General features: G+C 36.4%; 1 protein-coding gene across 1 annotated transcript; it reads right to left on the bottom strand.

Moving 5' to 3' along the window:
- Window positions 1-3,373: 3,373 nt before the first annotated feature.
- On the bottom strand, window positions 3,374-19,819 carry LOC108321030 (alpha N-terminal protein methyltransferase 1). The gene is made up of 8 exons (XM_017552656.2): window positions 19,462-19,819; window positions 19,178-19,322; window positions 18,844-18,902; window positions 7,343-7,459; window positions 6,359-6,460; window positions 5,568-5,622; window positions 4,149-4,246; window positions 3,374-3,804 (listed from the first exon to the last, which is right to left on the bottom strand). Exons 1-8 carry the CDS (start codon window positions 19,714-19,716, stop codon window positions 3,679-3,681), a joined length of 957 nt encoding a protein of 318 aa, XP_017408145.2. The 5' UTR covers window positions 19,717-19,819; the 3' UTR covers window positions 3,374-3,678.
- Window positions 19,820-20,034: the final 215 nt, after the last annotated feature.

The following is a 20,034-nucleotide window of genomic DNA, read 5'->3' as shown; positions in this document are numbered from 1 at the left end:
TATAAAAAAATGTCAAGTGTAAAATTATATTTATTATATAAAATAAATTTGAAGTATTGAAAACCAAAAGAAATAAAAAAAAGTAAAATGAAATTATTTTTTGTAATCTTCACGCACACGAAAAATAATTAAATAAACTTCACCCACACAATCCACCATTATAATATTTTTATTAAACTCAAATATAAATTTTTGTATTATAAAAATGTATAATTTATAATAGTGAATAAAAAAGAAGTCGAAATATTACTAGAGTTTGTTTTCTTTATTCCTAAATTAATGGTGAAAAAAATAGATTAATAAGATGATGGAACAATTTTGTGGGTGGTGGTGGAGGAGGTGTATGAGCTAGACAATTGGCCTTGAAAGTAAGAGGGTTTCGTTCATCTTTGTTTTTTGATATATTATTCATTTAAAAGAGGACCTTTTTGAGAGGAACAATGAGAGAATATGTGATAATATGTGATGAGTGATTTACTGCTGCTGGAATGTATTCTCAAGTTACGCTATGTAATGAAGGCTATATGTAATTGGTTCTTTCTTTCTTGTATTTGATTACTTCAATTAAAAACGGTAATTATGACGACAAACTAGACATTTCATCAAAAATTGTTTTAAAGCTGTACAAAGTGAAGATTAGAATTTTCAGTAATCTATCAAATCGACACTCTACAATGTTTCTAAATCAAAGGAAACGAAAATAATTTATGTCGTAATTCCGTTTTCAGAAACCCCCATAAACAGCACCATCTATGCATACGAACACACCCTAAATGAACTTCATACTAAACTACACTCATTATTTTCAAGTACGATAAAATTATATCATTTCTTTTATATTTTTATTCTCATATATAACACACACACAATTTACCTCATTAAAATGCTTCTTGTACATGATTTTCACTTTTTAAAAACTTATATTTGGTTAAATATGTTTTTAATTTTTAAGTTTGAACACCAATTGGAATTTTTTATTATTTTAAATTAATATATTTTGGCTCTTAAATTTTAAAAATAAATTAATATAGTAATTTTCATTTAATAAAAAAATTTAAACTTATTAATGGTTTTTCATATTATTATTTAAGTTTGAACATTTTAAATGATATAAACGGTTCAAACGTCAATTTAAAATGTTCCAAAGCTGGTATTTAAGTTGAAACTAAGCAGCTCAAACTTCAATCTTTTAACATTTAAAAAAATTTGATATAGTTAAATTAAAAGAATTTAACGTTTGAAAACTAAAATTTGTCAAAGATATATAAATTAATTTCAATCTTATGTCAAAATATAAAGATTAAAAACATATTTAATTTTTAAAGGTACGGAGGACTAATTTTATTTTTTAATTTATGTAAAGGTTAAATTTAAATTTATTAAAAGTTTATTTTAATTACGTTATTCTTTTCAATTTTAAAGTTAGTATTAGTTTGAACACATTTTACTTTATTAATTAAGATTTCATTAACACTGAAAAGTACTTTTAATTGTTAGAAACATTTAATCAGAATTAATTGTAAGAATAAGTTGAGTTTTAATTAGAAACTTTGAAACTCTTGTTATATTACTAATTTATTGTAAGAAACATTTAATCATAATTAATTGTAAGAATAAGTTGAGTTTAAAACTTTGAAACTCTTTATTTATATTACTAATTTATTGGTTATAATTTAAAGGGGATTGAAATTGTATTAATAAATTCACGTTTTTAACCAATTAAAATTTGAATAATTTTTATCTCTTCATATTTTAATATTTATTTATTTTTATTTATTGAATATAATGAAAACTGTTATAAGATTAATTTATTTATGTTAAATTACAGGTACTGTATTTATAATAATAAAAAAAATAAGAACTAAGTACAAAATATAAATAAAAATAATAATAAATTAAATAAAAATAAAAGATAAAAATAATATATATATATATATATATATAAGATAATTAATAATTTAATTTATTTAACATTATTAAGAAGTATCTTTAAATTTGTATAAATTTATAATAGAAAATTCTATAACTTCACAATTGCATTATTTCCTAGGAATCTGATGCTTCAACTCAGAAATCCATTTTACTGCTTCTAAACTTGGTATAGTTGCTAAAATCCTTAACATTTATTATGGTTCTCTGAACTGTACATCGACTTCTTTTAGAAGAATTTTGGAAACCATCATTATCAGTAGAATACTTTTTAACTAATATAAATAAAGTGTTCACTTTATATTGTTTTGTTTTTCCTTATCTTCCTACTGTTTTTCTTCTTCATTACCTGTTATTAGTGTTCATAGTCCTTCTTAGTTTCTTCTTGGCCGTTGATCTATTTTGATGCTACATCCTCTCACGCCAAACCAGACATTGGAAGGGGACATGGAAGCCATTGCTAAAGGGTGTTGCTCCCTCCACTATCCCAAGTGCTTCTGCATTTTTTCGCTATTTTTTTTTATTCCAAAAATACTCTACACTTCCCCACTATTTTCTTTTATTCCAAAAAATACCCTACACCTCCCCACTATATTCGAACAATCTTTTTTTTTCTCTCCACATTAATGGAGCATTCACATGGCTCAAATTTAAACTTGTGATATATTGCAAATTTTATTTACACTTTCCCTTAAATAAGTTTGATTTAATCTTATTTTCACTATTCAATATATATTTTTTCTTCAAATTAATTAATTAATGGTAAAATTTTGTTCTAAATTTCTAAAAAAATATTTATATATGTGTGCTTTTTTTTACATTTAATATCTATAATTTTTAACATTATATTATGTTTTAACTTACCGACATATTTGACTCAAATAACTTGAATAAAGTATTTAATTTATTAGATAAATAATATAAAAATATTATTAAATACTTAAAATATAATAGAAAAATTATTTGTTAAAGATTTTGAATTTATTTAGTTCTTTCGTCATTATAAAGTTAGTATATAATAATCATAATAATATATTATTTACTATTAATATTATTATGTTTATTATTTTGTATTTGCATTTAACTTTTAAGTTTATAAAATGGAAGTGGTAGAAGCACTAATAATGAAGTTTTCTCTGAATTTTATATTTTGCAATATATCACAAGTTTAAATCTAAACCATATGAATACTTCATTAATACAGAGAGGGAAAGAGAAAAATGGTTAAAGATAGTGAGAAGGTGTAGAGTATTTTTGGAATAAAAAAAATAATAGAAAGATGTAGAATATTTTTAGAATAAAAGAAAATAGTGAAAAAACGTAGAAACACTTGGAGTGGTGGAGGGAGTAACACCCTTGCTAAAGTGATTTGATGGGCCAGTTTTAAGCCATCTAACTCACTTCAAATGAATGACAAAAAGAATCATGGGAGATACTATTACACTTGCCCATTAACCCAAGTGTTCATATTCCGAAAAATGTAGTCATGCACTAAGAAACTGATGGTAAACCCCCAAACAAAATGCCATCAGGTGATAGCAAAATCATCTCTTAATTGTTCATTGTAGTATTACTAAAACTCAAAATTCACCTTTCCATAAATTTCTGATAGCTGAGAACTAAAAATTTGCATTCCGCACAAGAGCCTACTACAGTGGCTTGACTCAACAAATGAATGCCTACTATACATACAACACGGACCATCTCTCAATTGAATGAAAAATGGTTGAGGGTGAATATGGAGAAAATTCACATAATGGTTTTAGGTCTATTGATTGATCTTTTGGATTTTGCACGGAGAGCCCTTTTAGGTGCGTCTGTAGTTAATGCATACATCTTCACAGCAAATAATTCTTCAGGAAATCCTTTCTGATCCTGATGGAACAAAACAGCAGTTTAGAACACAATAGTAAAATCAAAAAGCATGTAGAAAGAGACTCCCAATAATATCTTGTTCTCACAAGATAAAAGACTGAACCTGATAGGACACAAAAGGAATCCTATGGTAAATCTTAAAAAGTAAATAAACCAAGGACATCACGTGGAAAGCTCTTTCTACATGCTTTTAGAAGCAGAACAACAGCTTAAAACACAAATGATAAAATCTAACTTTTCAGGAAATAACACGTACCCTACAACATTCTTTTTTTAGGAAAACAACACTTGTTTTTCTGATTAAAACAAGCATTCCATATTTCTTTTATAGTTACCAAATTTACCTTTAATCTGTAAACATGTAATCCACATTGTGAAAATAACTCTTTGAAGTACGTATCAGATCTTGTAACGCTTCGATCTTCATTGTCAAGCACAAATCCTGCACGGAACAAAGCATGAAAAAACCATGAAGGAAATTTTCACTAAAATGAAGGTAAAAATTAATTGATGATAGTTATGAAACTGAAATTGTATTACATCATTCCAGATGATAAATAATGGAGTGGAGTGAAATAAATTTATTCCCAGTACCACCCTTTTAATTTCTGTTGCTTAATTCAATGCTAATGAATATTTCATCCCTTTTTTAGACTTAACGATAAATATAGAAAGTTTGATTGTAGAAATTATTGGGAATAGGTATAAAGGGAGGACAAGGAACACTCAATAATAAATTTATATTGATATTGGTATTAAGGATGTGATATAGGAGATTAACCACTGACCTTTATTCATACCAAAACAGAAAATTCTTAATCCTGATTAAATAACAAAAACAGAACATGAAAAATAAAGAAATGTGAAGACTATTCTTGACATGTAATATTAGGATACAATCATGATATTACGAGATATCCTTAATAGATATTTTAACAGTCCCTCAAACTAAAACTAAAACTAGAACTTGGCGCATGTTTGAATATGAAAAATCATTAGAAGAAGTGACAGAGAATTGCTTCCGCGTGAATGTGGAGAAAGTACCACCACCGCGAACACACTAAACAATATAAATTATCCACTACTGTGCTTGAAAACGGTAGAAGAAGTTTCAGATTAAACTCATTTTGTGCTTAAAAGAGCTAATGATCAAAAGCATACTAAGAGCTTTAAAGAAGTGACTTGTCCCCACATTTCAATTAAAACTTAACACGCTAATATAATTTGTTCCCCTCAACTTTCACCCCAAGGAAGTTTATTTGTGGTACTGTTCTAACATCTTAACATTGAGTTATACACTTAAAATTGTTTTGCTCCATCATTTTCAATTTTAGTCCTTTGTACCTTGGGTCTGGACACTGAAAGTTAGGGAAACCATAGCAAGCTTGGAGAAGATGAATGTATGTTCAAATACTTAACGGTTGCTTGGATAATCTATTCTATCAACATGTCTATGAAAGAAAATGAACTTCTTCATAAGCTAATATATGCACAAGTTAAAAATAATCTTCTAGAGAAGTTGATATGATAAAATTTCTACAAATTAGCTCATATTTAGCTTGTGGAGAAACTCAGTCAATTTTCCTTATCTTCTTTTTTCAAAATGCTTATGAAGAAGTTTATCCAAGACCCTAAATATAGTCAAGTTTGATATATAAGTCTTAGAAAAGGTGTCTGAGCCAGATTTATTAGTTTAATAAAATGCAGGAAATAAATCATTCAGTATCATTAGAAAGATAAATATGCAGCACGGGTAAAAGTACCAGATCTGGCAATATTCTCCTTCAGAACGAAAAATCCACCTGGTTTGAGGCCAACCTATAGTAATGTATAAGCCAATGCCATGAGACAGAGTACAAGTATGAAAGTGATAAAAGTTATGACTTCAATTCAAGTGAGGGACAACAATAATGACAGGCAAACACTGAGTGCAAAAAAACGAAAGACAAATTAGTTAACCCACAAATTAGAAAATCACCAACATTATAATAGCTTCAATCAAACAAAACTATCATAAGGTTACAAATAAAATGAAACTGTCTACATGATTATGTATAACCAACAAACAAATAAAATCCCATATCACTAAGCTTTTATAGTGATAAATAAATTATATACTAGCTTTTATAGAGAAGACTATTTTTTACTACTATAGAAGCAGAAATATTCCATTTCATTATAGATGATTTTAGAAATGGTAACTAATTTCTCAATCTAATCTTATTCACTACAACTACACGACCCTTGTACATTACTAGCAAGCACCCAGGCAAATAATTTTTGTAAATATGACAGATGAGAACCAAAATGAAAAATTTCAATCATTGCTGAGGAGAAATAATTAATAAAATGCATTACATTACTTTATCAATGCAATTACACATCTTTGTCCTTCTAGGGAATTGGTAGATAAAGACGAAAACCTCATGTACATACTTAAATATGTGGAACTTCCCTAACACAAATTACTTATTTTATCTATTTATTTTCCTTAACTCCCAATTAAAAATAGCCTAATCTACAAAGAATATTAAATAAAGAATGAACTGCATACCTTTGCTCTATTGAAAAATGAAACAAAATCTTCATCTGTAAGATGACCAATACACCATTGAATCCATATTACATCATATCTTCCAGCATCTGGTGTAAAATCCTAAAGCAAGGAAAACAAGAGGTGCTCAATAACATTACTGAAGACTAGACAAAAAGTGATACTAAAATTATTAATGCCCATACAAACATCAAAAGTGCTAGAGATATCACATTAACTTGAATGTTTCAACTAAAGACTATCATGAACATGGTCTCAAAATACATAATTACTAATTTATTTTAAGAAGAGGAAGAGTTGGTAGATATGGCAACCATTGAATATGTAGCATTATAAATACCATAGAAGGTCTCTTAGAGCATTTACAATAATATGTAGCTTCTTCAAGGCCTGCATCTTAACAAAGATAAAATGCTAATTTCCAGATATTTATTTACTGGTTAAATGTTCGTGGAAAAAAAAACTCACCAAATGCTGCCTGAGAGAACATATGTTTTCCCTGACGGCCAGAAAATATGAAAAGAAATAACTAGTGTTTGAAAGACAAAAACATAATATAGAAGTCCATTTAAAAGTTTGAACTATCGAAGTAACTTCGTAAAATTATAAGAAATACCAGTCTTCCTATTATTCAATAAAAGGATTTATAATAAATGTCAGTTTCCAGGTAGGTATTTACTTGTTAGATGTGAAAGCTCATAAGAAAAAAATACACAGTATTACTAGTGAAAACTTACAATGTCCCATAACAGCCAAATAATAAGGAAATCCATAACCAGCGTTAAAAAACCATAATATAGAACTTCAATCATAGGAATTTTGTTCATATTAGCCATTTTATCCATTTTACTGTGATTTGTCCAGTCCACCACAAGATCCCACCACAGAGGGAGCTTTATCAAACCAGGTTGCACACCACTGTAATATGACTAAAATATAATCTAAAGAGATATGCTGTCATTTTCATGGAGGATAAGTACACACCTGAAGAGGAACACAGTAAAAATTAACAGCTTTGTGCACTGCATTTGTCTGACATCCCAGAGCCAAAGTTTGGCGTGCAGTCTCTAAGAATTGTGATACTGGCTCCAGGAGATCAACCTGAAATTTATAGTAAACAAGTATACGATGATATTAACTATCCCTAAAAAAATATCACAGCATGGTGGAATTCCAGATTGAATTTAAAGAAAAGAAAATTATACACGAATAGAAGAGAGCCTAATGTACATGTGGGGCAAATCAATAATTATATATATATATATATATATATATATATTTGGAGCCTTTTTATGGTATCTGAGAATGCGAATACACTATCCTGGTTATCAATGCAAGGAGCCTACATAAACTGACCAACCACAAAAGATAGGTCAAGCTTAGTAATACTAATATAAACAAGTTTTCCCACAAGTCTTACATATCTCTCTAGATTTGAAAATGGTTAACTTTGTTTTCCATTAATCTTTTATTTGAACGCATAGGACTATCCACATGTCTACAATCAATCATTCATTACTCAACTTCGTCCATTGTTCAACACTTGATATTTCACTGTTATCTTTTCCAAATGATAATGAAAACCTTGGTCAAGAAACCAAAGTTCAACACAAACAGACCAAGATAAATAATTTTTATCATTAAATTTTTCCAAAGTAATTGTTAGAACAACAGTATGACACTAAAATGCCCAACCTGAACACAGCCAGAATAGTTCTCACAATTTAGGATAGAATCTTATATTATTATTTTGCTGAGAATACAATCCATGTATACAAGGCTGGGAAGCTATTTTAGGAAGCATAATAATACTCCTAGACAACCAGATCTCTATGATTGAGTGATATCCCCATTATTCACAATAATTATAATCTGTTAAATAAGGAAAAAATATAACTAATAAAAAACAATGATTCTAACAGAAATAAAACAGATTCTAACACTCCCCTCAAGCTGATGAATGAGTATTTTCCATTTCTAGCTTGGAAACAATACTCTCAAAGTTGTTGCTGTTTAGCCCCTTTGTTCGAATATTTGCAAGGTTGTCTTGAAAAAAGACATATGGAGTGCAGATCAGACCACTGTCTAATTTTTCTTTGATAAAATGTCTATCACCCTCAATATGTTTGGTTCTATCATGCTACACTAGATTATGACCTATGCTAATAGCAAATTTGTTATCACAATAGAGTCTCATTGGTTCATTCAATTTTATTCCTAAGTCTGCCAAGATGATCTTTAGCCAAAGTAGTTCACATATCCCTTGTGCCATTACCTTGAATTCTGCTTCAGCACTAGATCTGGCAACCACATTTTGTTTTTTACTCTTCCAAATCACAAGATTCCCTCCAAGGAAAGTGCCATATCTCGTAGTTGACCTCCTATCCACAATTGACCCTGCATAGTCTGCATCTGTATATGCTTCTAGACTTACATTCCCATTTCGTTCAAACAAAATTCCCTTGCTTGGGGTTCCTTTCAAATAGTGTACAATTCTTAGTGCAACTTGTAAGTGAACCTCCTTCGGTTGGTGCATGAATTGGCTAACTAGACTCACGACGAATGCAACATCAGGTCTAATGTGAGATAAATAAATCAGTCTACCAACTAGCCTTTGATATATTTCCTTGTCAATTGCGGTATCTTCTTCTGCATTTCCCAATTTCATGCTAGGATCAATTGGTGTACTTGCAGGCTTGATTGTTGTCTTACCAGTTTCTTTCAACAAATCAATGATGTATTTCTGTTGAGATATGAATATTCCCTTTTTAGAATGAGCCACTTCAATTCCCAAAAAGTACTTTAATTTTCCCAAGGTCTTCATTTCAGATTCCTTCGCTAGATGTTGGTCTAACAACTTTTGCTCCTCCTCATCATCACCTGTCACTATAATATCATCCACATAAACTAGTAACACGGTTGCTCCCCTTGACTTAAAGTGTTTAATGAACAGAGTGTGGTCTCCTTGACTTTGTTTAAAGCCCAAACGTATCATAACTTCAGTAAACCTCCCAAACCATGCTCGTGGTGATTGTTTCAACCCATACAAAACCTTTTTTAGCTTGTAAACAGTGTTGGCAGTTTTTTTCCCTTATATCCAGGGGGCAATTCCATGTAAATCTCCTCTTCAGTTTCTCCATGAAGGAAGGCATTTTTAACATCAAATTGTTGCAAGTTCTAACCATAATTAGCCCCTAGGGATAATATCACCCTAACTATGTTCATTTTTGCAACTGGAGCAAAGGTTTCCATGTAATCCACTCCATAGGTTTGAGTGAATCCCTTAGCTACTAACCTTGCTTTGTACCTCTCAATGGACACATCAACCTTGTATTTTATAGTATATACCCACTTGCACCCTATTGGTTTTTTTCCATTTGGGAGAGCGACCAAATCCCAAGTACTATTCTTTTCTAAAGCTTTCATTTCCACATCCATGGCTTGTTTCCATTTTTTATCACTCATTGCCTCAAATAAAGAGGTAGGTGTGGTTGTGGTGTTTAGGCTTGTGAGGAAGGCTTTATGGGTAGGTGAGAAGTTTTTAAAAGGAATTGGCTAGAGGGTATAGCGGCTTGGTGGTACATTTTCTAGTCTCTTTCCTAAGGGCAATTGGAATATCTAGGTCCTCATAAAATGGTGCTGAACTGGATTCGGGTTCTTGCAGATTCTGAAAATCAGAGGTTGATTCAATGGAGATTAAAAGATTAGGGTTAATTACCTCATGTAATGCTGGGTTGGATTGTTGGACATGGACAGATTCTAGAATGGACTTTTTCTTCCTTGTATAAACCAGTTTTTTTCCCAAATCTTACATCAGCTCCATCTTGAGTGGGTTCCTTCTCAGCTGTTACACGTTTAGTCCCTATTTCTGGTCCTAAACTTAAGTCAGGGAGCATAAGAAGATCATCTTCATTTCTTGAAGTCTCCCCCTAAAGATGATATTGGTGGAAGTAACTTTGGTGTTCAAAAAAGGTGACATCTCTGGACACAGAATTTTTTGGATGGTGGGTGATAGCATTTATATCCTTTTTGTGTTGATGAGTATCCTATGAAAACACATTTTAAGGCTCTAGGATCAAGTTTACCTCTATCACTACTATGCACATGGACAAAAGAAACACACCCAAATATTCTTGGAATAAGGTGGTTGGATGTGGACACATTAGGATAAAAAGAGAACAAAACCTCCATAGGGCTTTTGGAAGCTAGAATACTAGAAGGTAGTCTATTAATTAGATAACATGCAATGAGAACAACCTCTCCCCAAAACATTTTAGGAACCTTATGTTGAAAAAGGGCTCGTGTTTGGTCTAGAAGGTGTCCATTTTTCCTCTCAACAATCCCATTTTGTTGAGGTGTTTTGACACAAGATGATTCATGAATGATGCCTTCCTTTTGACAAAAGGAAATAAGCCCATGATTAAAGTAATCTTTGGCATTATCGGATCTAATCCTCTTAATGCTAACACCAAATTGATTTTTTTACCATGGAGAAAAAACGTTGAACCACATAGTTGACTTCGGATTTTTGTTTTAGTAAGAAAACCCATGTGATACGAGTACAATCATCTATAAAGGTAAGAAACCAACGGGCACAAGAAACACTTAGGATAGTTGAGGGACCTCACACATTTGTATGAATTAAATAAAAGGGGAAAGTGTTCTTATTATTACTAACTAGAAAAGGAACATGTTTGTGCTTAGCAAGTTCACACACATCACAATTGAGACTTGCCACATCTGATTTGCTAAAAAGGGAAGGGAATAACAATTTTATGACCCTAAAGGAAAGATGTTCAAGGCGACAGTGATGTAGGAAGACCTTTTCCCAACTGAACTTTATTGAATCAGAGAAAAAAGAGGTGTTATTTTCCAGGTCTGGTGGTAGATTTGGATGGTCCAAGTAATACAAGCCATTACATTCTCTAGCATGTCCAATCGTCCTTCCCGAGTACTTGTTCTATAAAATACAAACATTATCATAAAAAATAGCATTACATGATAGATCTTGTATGAGTTTTTTTAGGGAAACTAAACTGAAACAATTTAGGAATATGAAGGACATTTTTAAGGGTTATAGATGGGCTTATTTGAACTGCTCCTTGACCTACTGCAATCATTAGAGAGCTATCGGCTGTGGATATTTTCTTGTTGCTAGGGCAAGGGGTGTAAGAAGATAAATTTTTAGGTAGGGGTGTCATGTGGTCGGTAGCCCCAGAATCTAGTATCCAATATGGGTTAGGGTTTTTACGGCATTAAGTCCAAAAGAAAGGAAGTCGCCAAACGTACCTAAATATGCTAGAGAATAACTACCTGTGACATATCCAACTTGTTGAGGAATGATCTCATCTGCTCTACCTCATCTTGGTTAAGTGGAAGTACTCCTCCTATGTTTTCTTCATTGGTTGTAGCACCTATGTGTGCCTGTCCGCCCTTTCTAGTGTTGTCTTCCTTTTTTCCCTACTCCTTGTCACAATCTCTACTAGGTGGTTTTCCATGCAACTTCCAACATTTATCACAAGTGTGACGAGGCCTGTTACATAAGGTATATGATAGACCTAAGGATAAACATGGGTGGATTGTATATGAGAGGAGAAATAGGAGGGCGAGTTAGAGGGGTTAGTTGTGGGTACTTAATATTCGCACAGTTAAGGGAGCTGAGGAGGTGTTAACATAAATAGGAGTTGGTTAGTTGGCAGATGGACAGTTTTTGGGACAGTTAGTTGGTTAACAGGTTAAGTCCTGTGGAGGAGGGTTAAGCCTCTTGTATCATTGTTGCGTATTCAATTCTTTGTGAATAATACACGATACTATTCTTTTTCTCTTCTGTGTTTCTCAGTTGCTTGTGTGAAGAGTGTTCTTGGTTAGCTTTCCCTATGGGAAACCTATCAATTGGTCCGACCTACCGGATCTACTAGAAGTGAGCGACGACGTTCGATGGAAATGGAGGGAAGAGTGGTGACTGTTGAGGGGCAAATTGAAGCGGTGGAGGTCGCGATAGCAGAAACGAAGGCTGAGACAGTGTTCTTGCGGCATGAAACTGGAACGCTGAGGCAAAACTGCGAGATGATGCGCCAAGATATTCAAGCAATCTTGACGATCTTGAGAGATCGCAAGAACGACAATAGGGGACAGCGCCGGGATGACAGTGAATGGTCTGTAAACGATAACGGAGGAGGGCCAGGAGGCGATGGAGGACAACCGGGAGTAGGACGAACGGGACGATGATCAATTGGAAGAAGCGGGTGGAGCTTCCCGTGTTCGAAGGGGGCGAACCCTGGAATTGGATTAGTCGGGCAAAGAAGTTTTTTGAGGTGCAGAAGGTAGAAGAGGAGGAGAAGTTGCAACTGGCGTTCATTAGTATGGAGGGGTACGCCGGAAGTTGGTTCCGATTCTGGCAAGAGAAAACTAAGAACTATTCTTGGGAAGGGTTGAAGAGAGCTTTGGGAATTTGATTTGGAGGAGGAACGAGGGGAACGGTTTATGAGAAACTACCGGCGATCAGGCAGACAGGAGCAATGGAAGACTATATCAGGGATTTCGAGGTGCTAGTGGGTCAGACGACTCAGATTCCGAAGGAGCAAATCCTTGGATACTTCATGGCGGGACTCAGAGAAGAGGTGGGCGACCACGTGAGGCCGCATGATCCCCCAGATCTCATGACGACGATGCGGGTCGCGAGGGACGTAGAAAAATTGTGTACACCGCTGAAGACGGGAGGAGGATCGGGTTTCAAAAATCAGAATTCGTGGGGACGATCGGCGGGCGTCATCACACGAGTTGATCCACCGAGGGACTCGCAGAACCGGGAGAGGGGGCTGTTGAGAGTGTCGGGTCTGTGAGGAGGGAGACGACCCCAGGAGGCGGCGCTGCCAGAACCACCGGCGAAGGAAGAGAACGGGACCCGCGTAACTTGCCGTATTCTGAGTACTTGAAAAGGAGGGAGGAGGGAAAATGCTTCCGATGCGGAGGTCCGTTCAGCCCGGGCCATCGATGCCCAGAACGAGGACTTCGAATGATGATCATGGTGGACGAGGAGGAGGAAGAAGGAGGCGAAACAGAAACAAAAGTGAATATCGCCGGGATGGAATTATCGGCCCTATCGGCGGGGGGCCTGACTACTCCCAAAACAATGAAATTAAAGGGGCGAATAGGACAAAGAGAGGTGCTTGTTCTGATTGACAGTGGCGCGAGCCACAACTTTATCAGCCGATGTTTGGTGGAGGAATTGGGTATGGCGGTAAGGGAAACCCAACCTTATTTCGTAAGTTTGGGGGACGGTCAGAAGAAAAAGATTAGCGGGTACTGTGAGCAAGTAGTATTGGAGCTGGGGGGCACCGAAATTGTAGAACAATTTTATCTTTTTGAGCTCGGGGAAGTGGAAATAATACTAGGAATTGAGTGGCTGAAGAAGTTGGGGGAAGTGACGGTAGATTGGGGGAAACTGACGATGGTATATCGGCAAGGTGAGAAGAAGATAACTGTGAGAGGGGATCCCAAGTTGGAACGTAAGGTGGTGGGACCCGAGGCTTTATTAAAAATAAATAATGCAGAAGCTTGGATGATGGTCTGGGAATTGGGCTTCATTGAGGCCCAGAATAGCGGCTAGAAATATGTGGGCCTTATGGAAACGCAAAAGGATGAAATGGAGAAGCTTCTAGGCCAGTATGACGTGGTGTTTGTTGAGCCCACCAGCTTGCCTCCTAGCAGAGGCATGCAGCACCGGATAACACTTAAAGAAGGAAGTGACCCCATCAACGTCAGACCCTATCGGTACCTGCACGTGATGAAGACCGAGATAGAGCAGCAGATCGCCGAGATGCTCCGGACGGGGGTGGTCCGACCAAGTCACAGTCCTTATTCGAGTCTGGTAATTCTGGTGAAGAAAAAAGACGGCAGCTGGCGCTTTTGTGTAGACTACCGGGCACTCAACCGCGTGACTGTGCCGGACAAATTTCCCATTCTCGTCATCGAGGAGTTGCTGGACGAGCTGAAAGGAGGGACTTTCTTCTCCAAAATTGATCTGAAGGCCGGATACCATCAAATACGCATGCACGAGGAGGACATTGAGAAGACGGCTTTTCGAACACACCAGGCTGCGAATTCGTAGTAACACCGTTCGGACTCACCAACGCGCCGGCGACGTTTCAGAGTGCAATGAACAGTCTTCTCCGGCCCTATTTGCGAAAGTATGTCTTGGTGTTCTTCGATGACATACTGATCTACAGCCATAATTGGAAAGAGCATCTCGAGCATGTAGCAAGCGTGCTGTCACGTTGAAGCGAGAACGGTGGGTGGCTAACCGGAGGAAGAGTGAATTCGGGCAAACCCAAGTTAAATATTTGAGGCATGTCATTTCAAGCAAGGGCATGGAAATGGACGACGATAAAATAAAGGCCATAGTGGAGTGGGAAAGGCCGAGAACAGTGAAGAGCTTGAGAGGGTTCTTGGGGTTGACCGGATACTACCGGCGATTCGTCAGAGACTACGGAAAAATCGCCAAACCTCTGACGGAGCTGCTAAAGAAAGGTGGGTTTACTTAGAACGCGGAGGCAGAGGAGGCTTGGAAGACGTTGAAGAAGGCTATGACGACAGCACCCGTGCTGTCACTGCCCGATTTTAAGCAGCCCTTCCACATCGAATGTGATGCTTCCGGTCGAGGAGTGGGGGCAGTTTTGATGCAGGAGAGGAGACCCATAGCTTATTTTAGCAAGGCGTTATCCGAGGGGAAGTTGAGCAAGTCGATATATGAGAAGGAATTGATGGCTCTAGTGTTGGCCATACAACATTGGAGGCCTTACCTCGTCAGACAAAAATTCATCGTTCACACCGATCAAAAAAGCCTCCGACATTTGCTGGAGCAACGTATTACCACACAAAATCAACAGGATTGGATCGCAAAGTTGTTGGGATACGACTTCGATATAGTTTACAAATCAGGGGTTGCGAATAAAGCTACAGATGCCCTGTCTAGAAAATATGAGGGGGAAGAGGATGAAGGAAAAGAACTGGGCATGGTGGCCAGACCCTTCTGGCAGGATTTTGAGGAGGTGGTGCGAGAAGTAGAAACTGATGACTTCTTACAGAGAGTAATGGAAGATATAAAGAGGGACCCTAATACCCACCCAGCGTACACCCTAGAACATGAGAGGCTACACCATAAGAGCCGATTGGTGCTGTCGGCGCAATCAAAATGGATTCCCAAAGTGATAGCCGAATTTCATGTGACACATACCGGAGGCCACTCAGGGGTCTACCGAACTTACAGGCGCATAGCCCAGTCCTTGTATTGGGCTGGAATGAAGAAAGACGTGACGGAGTTTGTAGCCAAGTGCGTTGTATGTCAACAACATAAATATCTCTCTTCTTCTCCTCAAGGGCTGTTACAGCCGTTGCCAATTCCGAATGCTGTGTGGGAGGAATTGAGCATGGATTTATCGTGTGGCTACCGAAATCACAGGGGTACGATGCGATATTGGTGGTTGTGGTCCGTTTGAGCAAATACGCTCATTTCCTTCCACTTAAACATCCTTACTCAGCTAGAACAATGGCGGAAGTTTTCATCCGGGAAGTCGTCCGGTTACATGGGGTACCTCAGTCCATCGTGAGTGATCGGGATCCATTATTTCTTAGCATTTTTTTGGAGGGAATTATTCAAAGGGCAGGGGACGCAACTAAAAATGAGTACTGCGTATCAACCCGAAACCGATGGGCAGACAGAGGTGGTGAATCGGGTGTTGGAGGGATATCTTCCATGCTTTTGCTCTGAGCAACCAAAAGGGTGGATGGCAGTTTTACCGTGGGCGGAGTACTGGTATAATACCAGCTTTCAGGGGGCTATAGGGTGCACTCCGTTTGAAGCAGTTTATGGGAGACCACCCCCCTCTCTGCATCGATTTATTCCAGGCGAGACTCTGGTAGAAGCAGTGAGCCAGGAGCTTCAAACTCGTGATGAAGCATTGAGACAATTGCGGTTTCATTTGGAGAGGGCCCAGGAATTAATGGTGCGACACGCAAACAAGAGGCGAAGACCAGCGAATGTTGAAGTGGGAGATTGGGTTTTTTTGAAGATAAGACCTCATAGGCCGTCTTCAATGCCAACCAGACTTCACTCAAAGTTGGCAGCCAGGTATTTCGGCCCTTTCCAAATAGTTCAGAAGGTTGGGGAGGCAGCATACAAGTTGCAGCTTCAAGAGACAGCAAGGATACACCCCGTCTTCCACGTTTCACAGTTAAAGAAAGTTGTAGGCACGCAAGGGGTGGAGAAGGAGCTGCCGCAGGAGCTACAAGGAGAGGGGCCATCATTCTAGCCAGTGAACGTGTTGGGAAAGCGGCAAATACAACAAGGAGATGTGGAAGTGCCACAGCTGCTGATAGAGTGGCAAGTAGGAGGCCCAGACAGTGCAACCTGGGAAGATGAAGTTACAATCAGGGAACAATACCCTGACTTCAACCTTGGGGACAAGGTTGGACTTCAGGAGGCGGGTATTGATAGACCTAAGGATAAACAGGGGTGGATTGTATATGAGAGGAGAAATAGGAGGGCGAGTTAGAGGGGTTAGTCGTGGGTACTTAATATTCGCACAGTTAAGGGAGCTGAGGAGGTGTTAGTATAAATAGGAGTTGGTTAGTTGGCAGATGGACAGTTTTTTGGACAGTTAGTTGGTTAACAGGTTAAGTCTTGTGAAGGAGGGTTAAGCCTCTTGTATCATTGTTGCGTATTCAATTCTTTGTGAATAATACACGATACTATTCTTTTTCTCTTCTGCGTTTCTCAGTTGCTTGTGTGAGGAGTGTTCTTGATTAGCTTTCCCTATGGGAAACCTATCAGTATACCACAGTCCTTCACCTTTCTTCTCCATATTGGCTATTCCCCCTTTTTTGGGTCAACCATCATGGCCGATCCAGCAACTACCATGGTTGAATTTTCCATAGTTGGAGTTTCTAGCATTATTCCCCTTCTACCTTTTTCACTTCTGACCATAGCTACTACTTCATTAATACCTGGAATTTTTTCTTTTCCAAGGATCTGGACTCTCACTTGATCAAAATCAGAGTTTAGCCCCACCAAGAAATCATAGACTTTATCTTGCTAAAGATACTCTTTGAGCATTGCAAAATCATCTAAGCACTTGGCTTTGATGATCCTATAATGGTATAATTCCATCCATAGGGATTTGAGTTTATTGGCGTACTCCATAACAATCTTGTTGCCCTGTTTTGCAGCAACAGTTTTCACCTTCACATCATATATTTGAGGAGCATTTTTAGCTTTGGAGTATGACTACTCCTTGGCATTCTAAATTTCCTTGGCAGAATTAAGAAACATGCAAGTATCAGTGATTTCTGGGATCATGGAATTCCATAGCCATGCGATGATCATAGAATTCTCTTCATCTCATTTTGTAAATTTGGGATCTTCTTCTTTAGGAGCATCTACACTCAAGTGGTTAGCTTTGTCTTTTCCTTTCAAAGTTCTACGAACAAGCTGGGCCCATTTCAAATAAATCTTCCCATTCAATCGATAGGTAGTGTTGAGGTTCTGCAGTTGTTCCTGATTGCTCTAATACTATGTTAAGAAGTGGACTTTAAGTCTAACTCAACCTCACAAAACCGGCTTGTAAGATGAGGTTTGTACCCACTTATATACTCTAAATTGGTTTTATCTCTAGTCGATGTGAGACTTTCAACACACTTCCCTCATGCCGAGGTATATACATCTTGAGTGTGAGACTAGATATTAACGGGTGGTCCTATAATTCAGGGATATCCCCATTATTCACAATAATTATAATTTGTTAAATAAATAAAAAAATATAACTAATAAAAAACAAGGATTCTGACAATAGTTATATAGTTCAACCTAAAAGGTTAACCAAACCTGTTTGTTAGTTATGTTTACATAGCTTGGTAATCCGGGTAGACTTATACCCACCAGTACTTTCAAATATATGGAAACTGAGGCTTGTAAGTTGTAACCTCTATTATTTAGTAACATATATAGATGTTTTATTCCCTACAAGCCGTTTGATCTAAATAGGGGTATGCATTAATTTAAAGAAGGATTAAACAATACTACGAGTACTAAAGTAGTGCCATTAAAGAGCAATGATATGGTAAAATATCATATTCAATCAAGCACCTGAAACATTTTTTTTGCATATTTCATTTATATTTCTCTTTACACTAACATCAAATTAAATAGAAAGGAACATTACAGCATCATTATGCCACTAATTCTCCATTTGGTTCGTAGCCTCTTATAAATGCCAACATTTAGTAACCTTTCCAAATACAAGCGTAACCCTAGACAAGAACCCAAATACTGGAATTGTACAATGAAACAACATATGATCCGCTGACTTTTCATTGGAATTGTCACGGGCCCCCACCGCAGCAACAATTATTCAATATAAGCGTTGTTAGTTATGAACTATAGAATACTGACTCGGAAGAAATAGATAAGGAAAGTAAATCTCACAAACCTCATTGAAGTATCTTATTAAAAGATTTTTGGTGACTCTGCCAATGCCAGAACCACAATCTGAAAGTCAAGAGTCCGCTGATTAGAACATCCATGTCCAAAAATAAATATTAAAAGGGATTATTGTATTACATTCAATAAAAGCAGATTCTAAATGTCATAAATCCGAAAAGCACTCAGGAAATCAAACTAAAACACAATAGTCACCATTCACAAGGAAAAAATCAAGTGAAGTCTAAGATAAAATCCCATTCGGTTCAAAAATCTATGAACATCATTACTAAGAATCCATTGCACGAGTGGAGTTCAATAACAAAGGGACAATGAAAGAGTACCAAGAACAACAAGCGGTTGGCGTCTGGCATCAGCAGGAAAACGTTCGGATAGGAGAATCTTCAAAAAATCCTCACTGCAACTTATGTCAGGCTCATTCACATTTGCAAACCCTCCCAATACCCCATCCATAGTTGGATTAACACCCTGCTCTCACAAACAATCAAAAAGCAAACTTTACAACAACATATTAATTGCAACAAACCCCAGAAGATATATCCAATTTGTTTGAATTTCTTCTGAAAAAAAAAACACAAAACCACGTAAGAAACAGAGACAGATATACCTCCCAGTAGGAGACGCCGTCGCGGTACCACTGGGTCTTCTTACTAGAGTCACCCGTGTGTTCCCTCCACATTTCGTCGGCAGTCTTGAATTCACGGCCATAGGAATCTAAGCCAGTGGCGTCCATACAGCTGATTTTCTGGTTCGGGAAGAAAGAGAGCGAGGGAAAGTGCGAATGAGTTGCTGAAGCAGTGAATTCCCTAGAGCGTGTGCGACCACTAAACAGAGAATATGAAGGAACCCAATGGGACAGCATACTCGAGACTCAAAAAGAGGCCCAAATTTTCTTCTGTGTCGCACTGTTCTTCAGCGTGGAAAATTAAATTAAATTAAAAATTAAAAACAAATTATATGAATGTGATTAATTCTTCCTCCTATACATGGCGCTTATATAATTACATTTTCCGTCATTTTTTTAAATATACAATTGTATTATTTAGTAAATATTATTTTCTAATCACTTTTAAATATTTTTAAAACTGCACTATTTAACATAATATAAATATTTACATACAAATTACTTTTATAATACAATTTATTCTCATACAATTTATTTAAGTTTTAAGTTCATAAA

Source organism: Vigna angularis, chromosome 1, assembly GCF_016808095.1.
Source record: "Vigna angularis cultivar LongXiaoDou No.4 chromosome 1, ASM1680809v1, whole genome shotgun sequence".
Lineage (NCBI taxonomy): Eukaryota > Viridiplantae > Streptophyta > Magnoliopsida > Fabales > Fabaceae > Vigna > Vigna angularis.
Note: the sequence above shows the minus strand (reverse complement) of the source record. Positions and strands in the feature narration are given on the sequence as shown.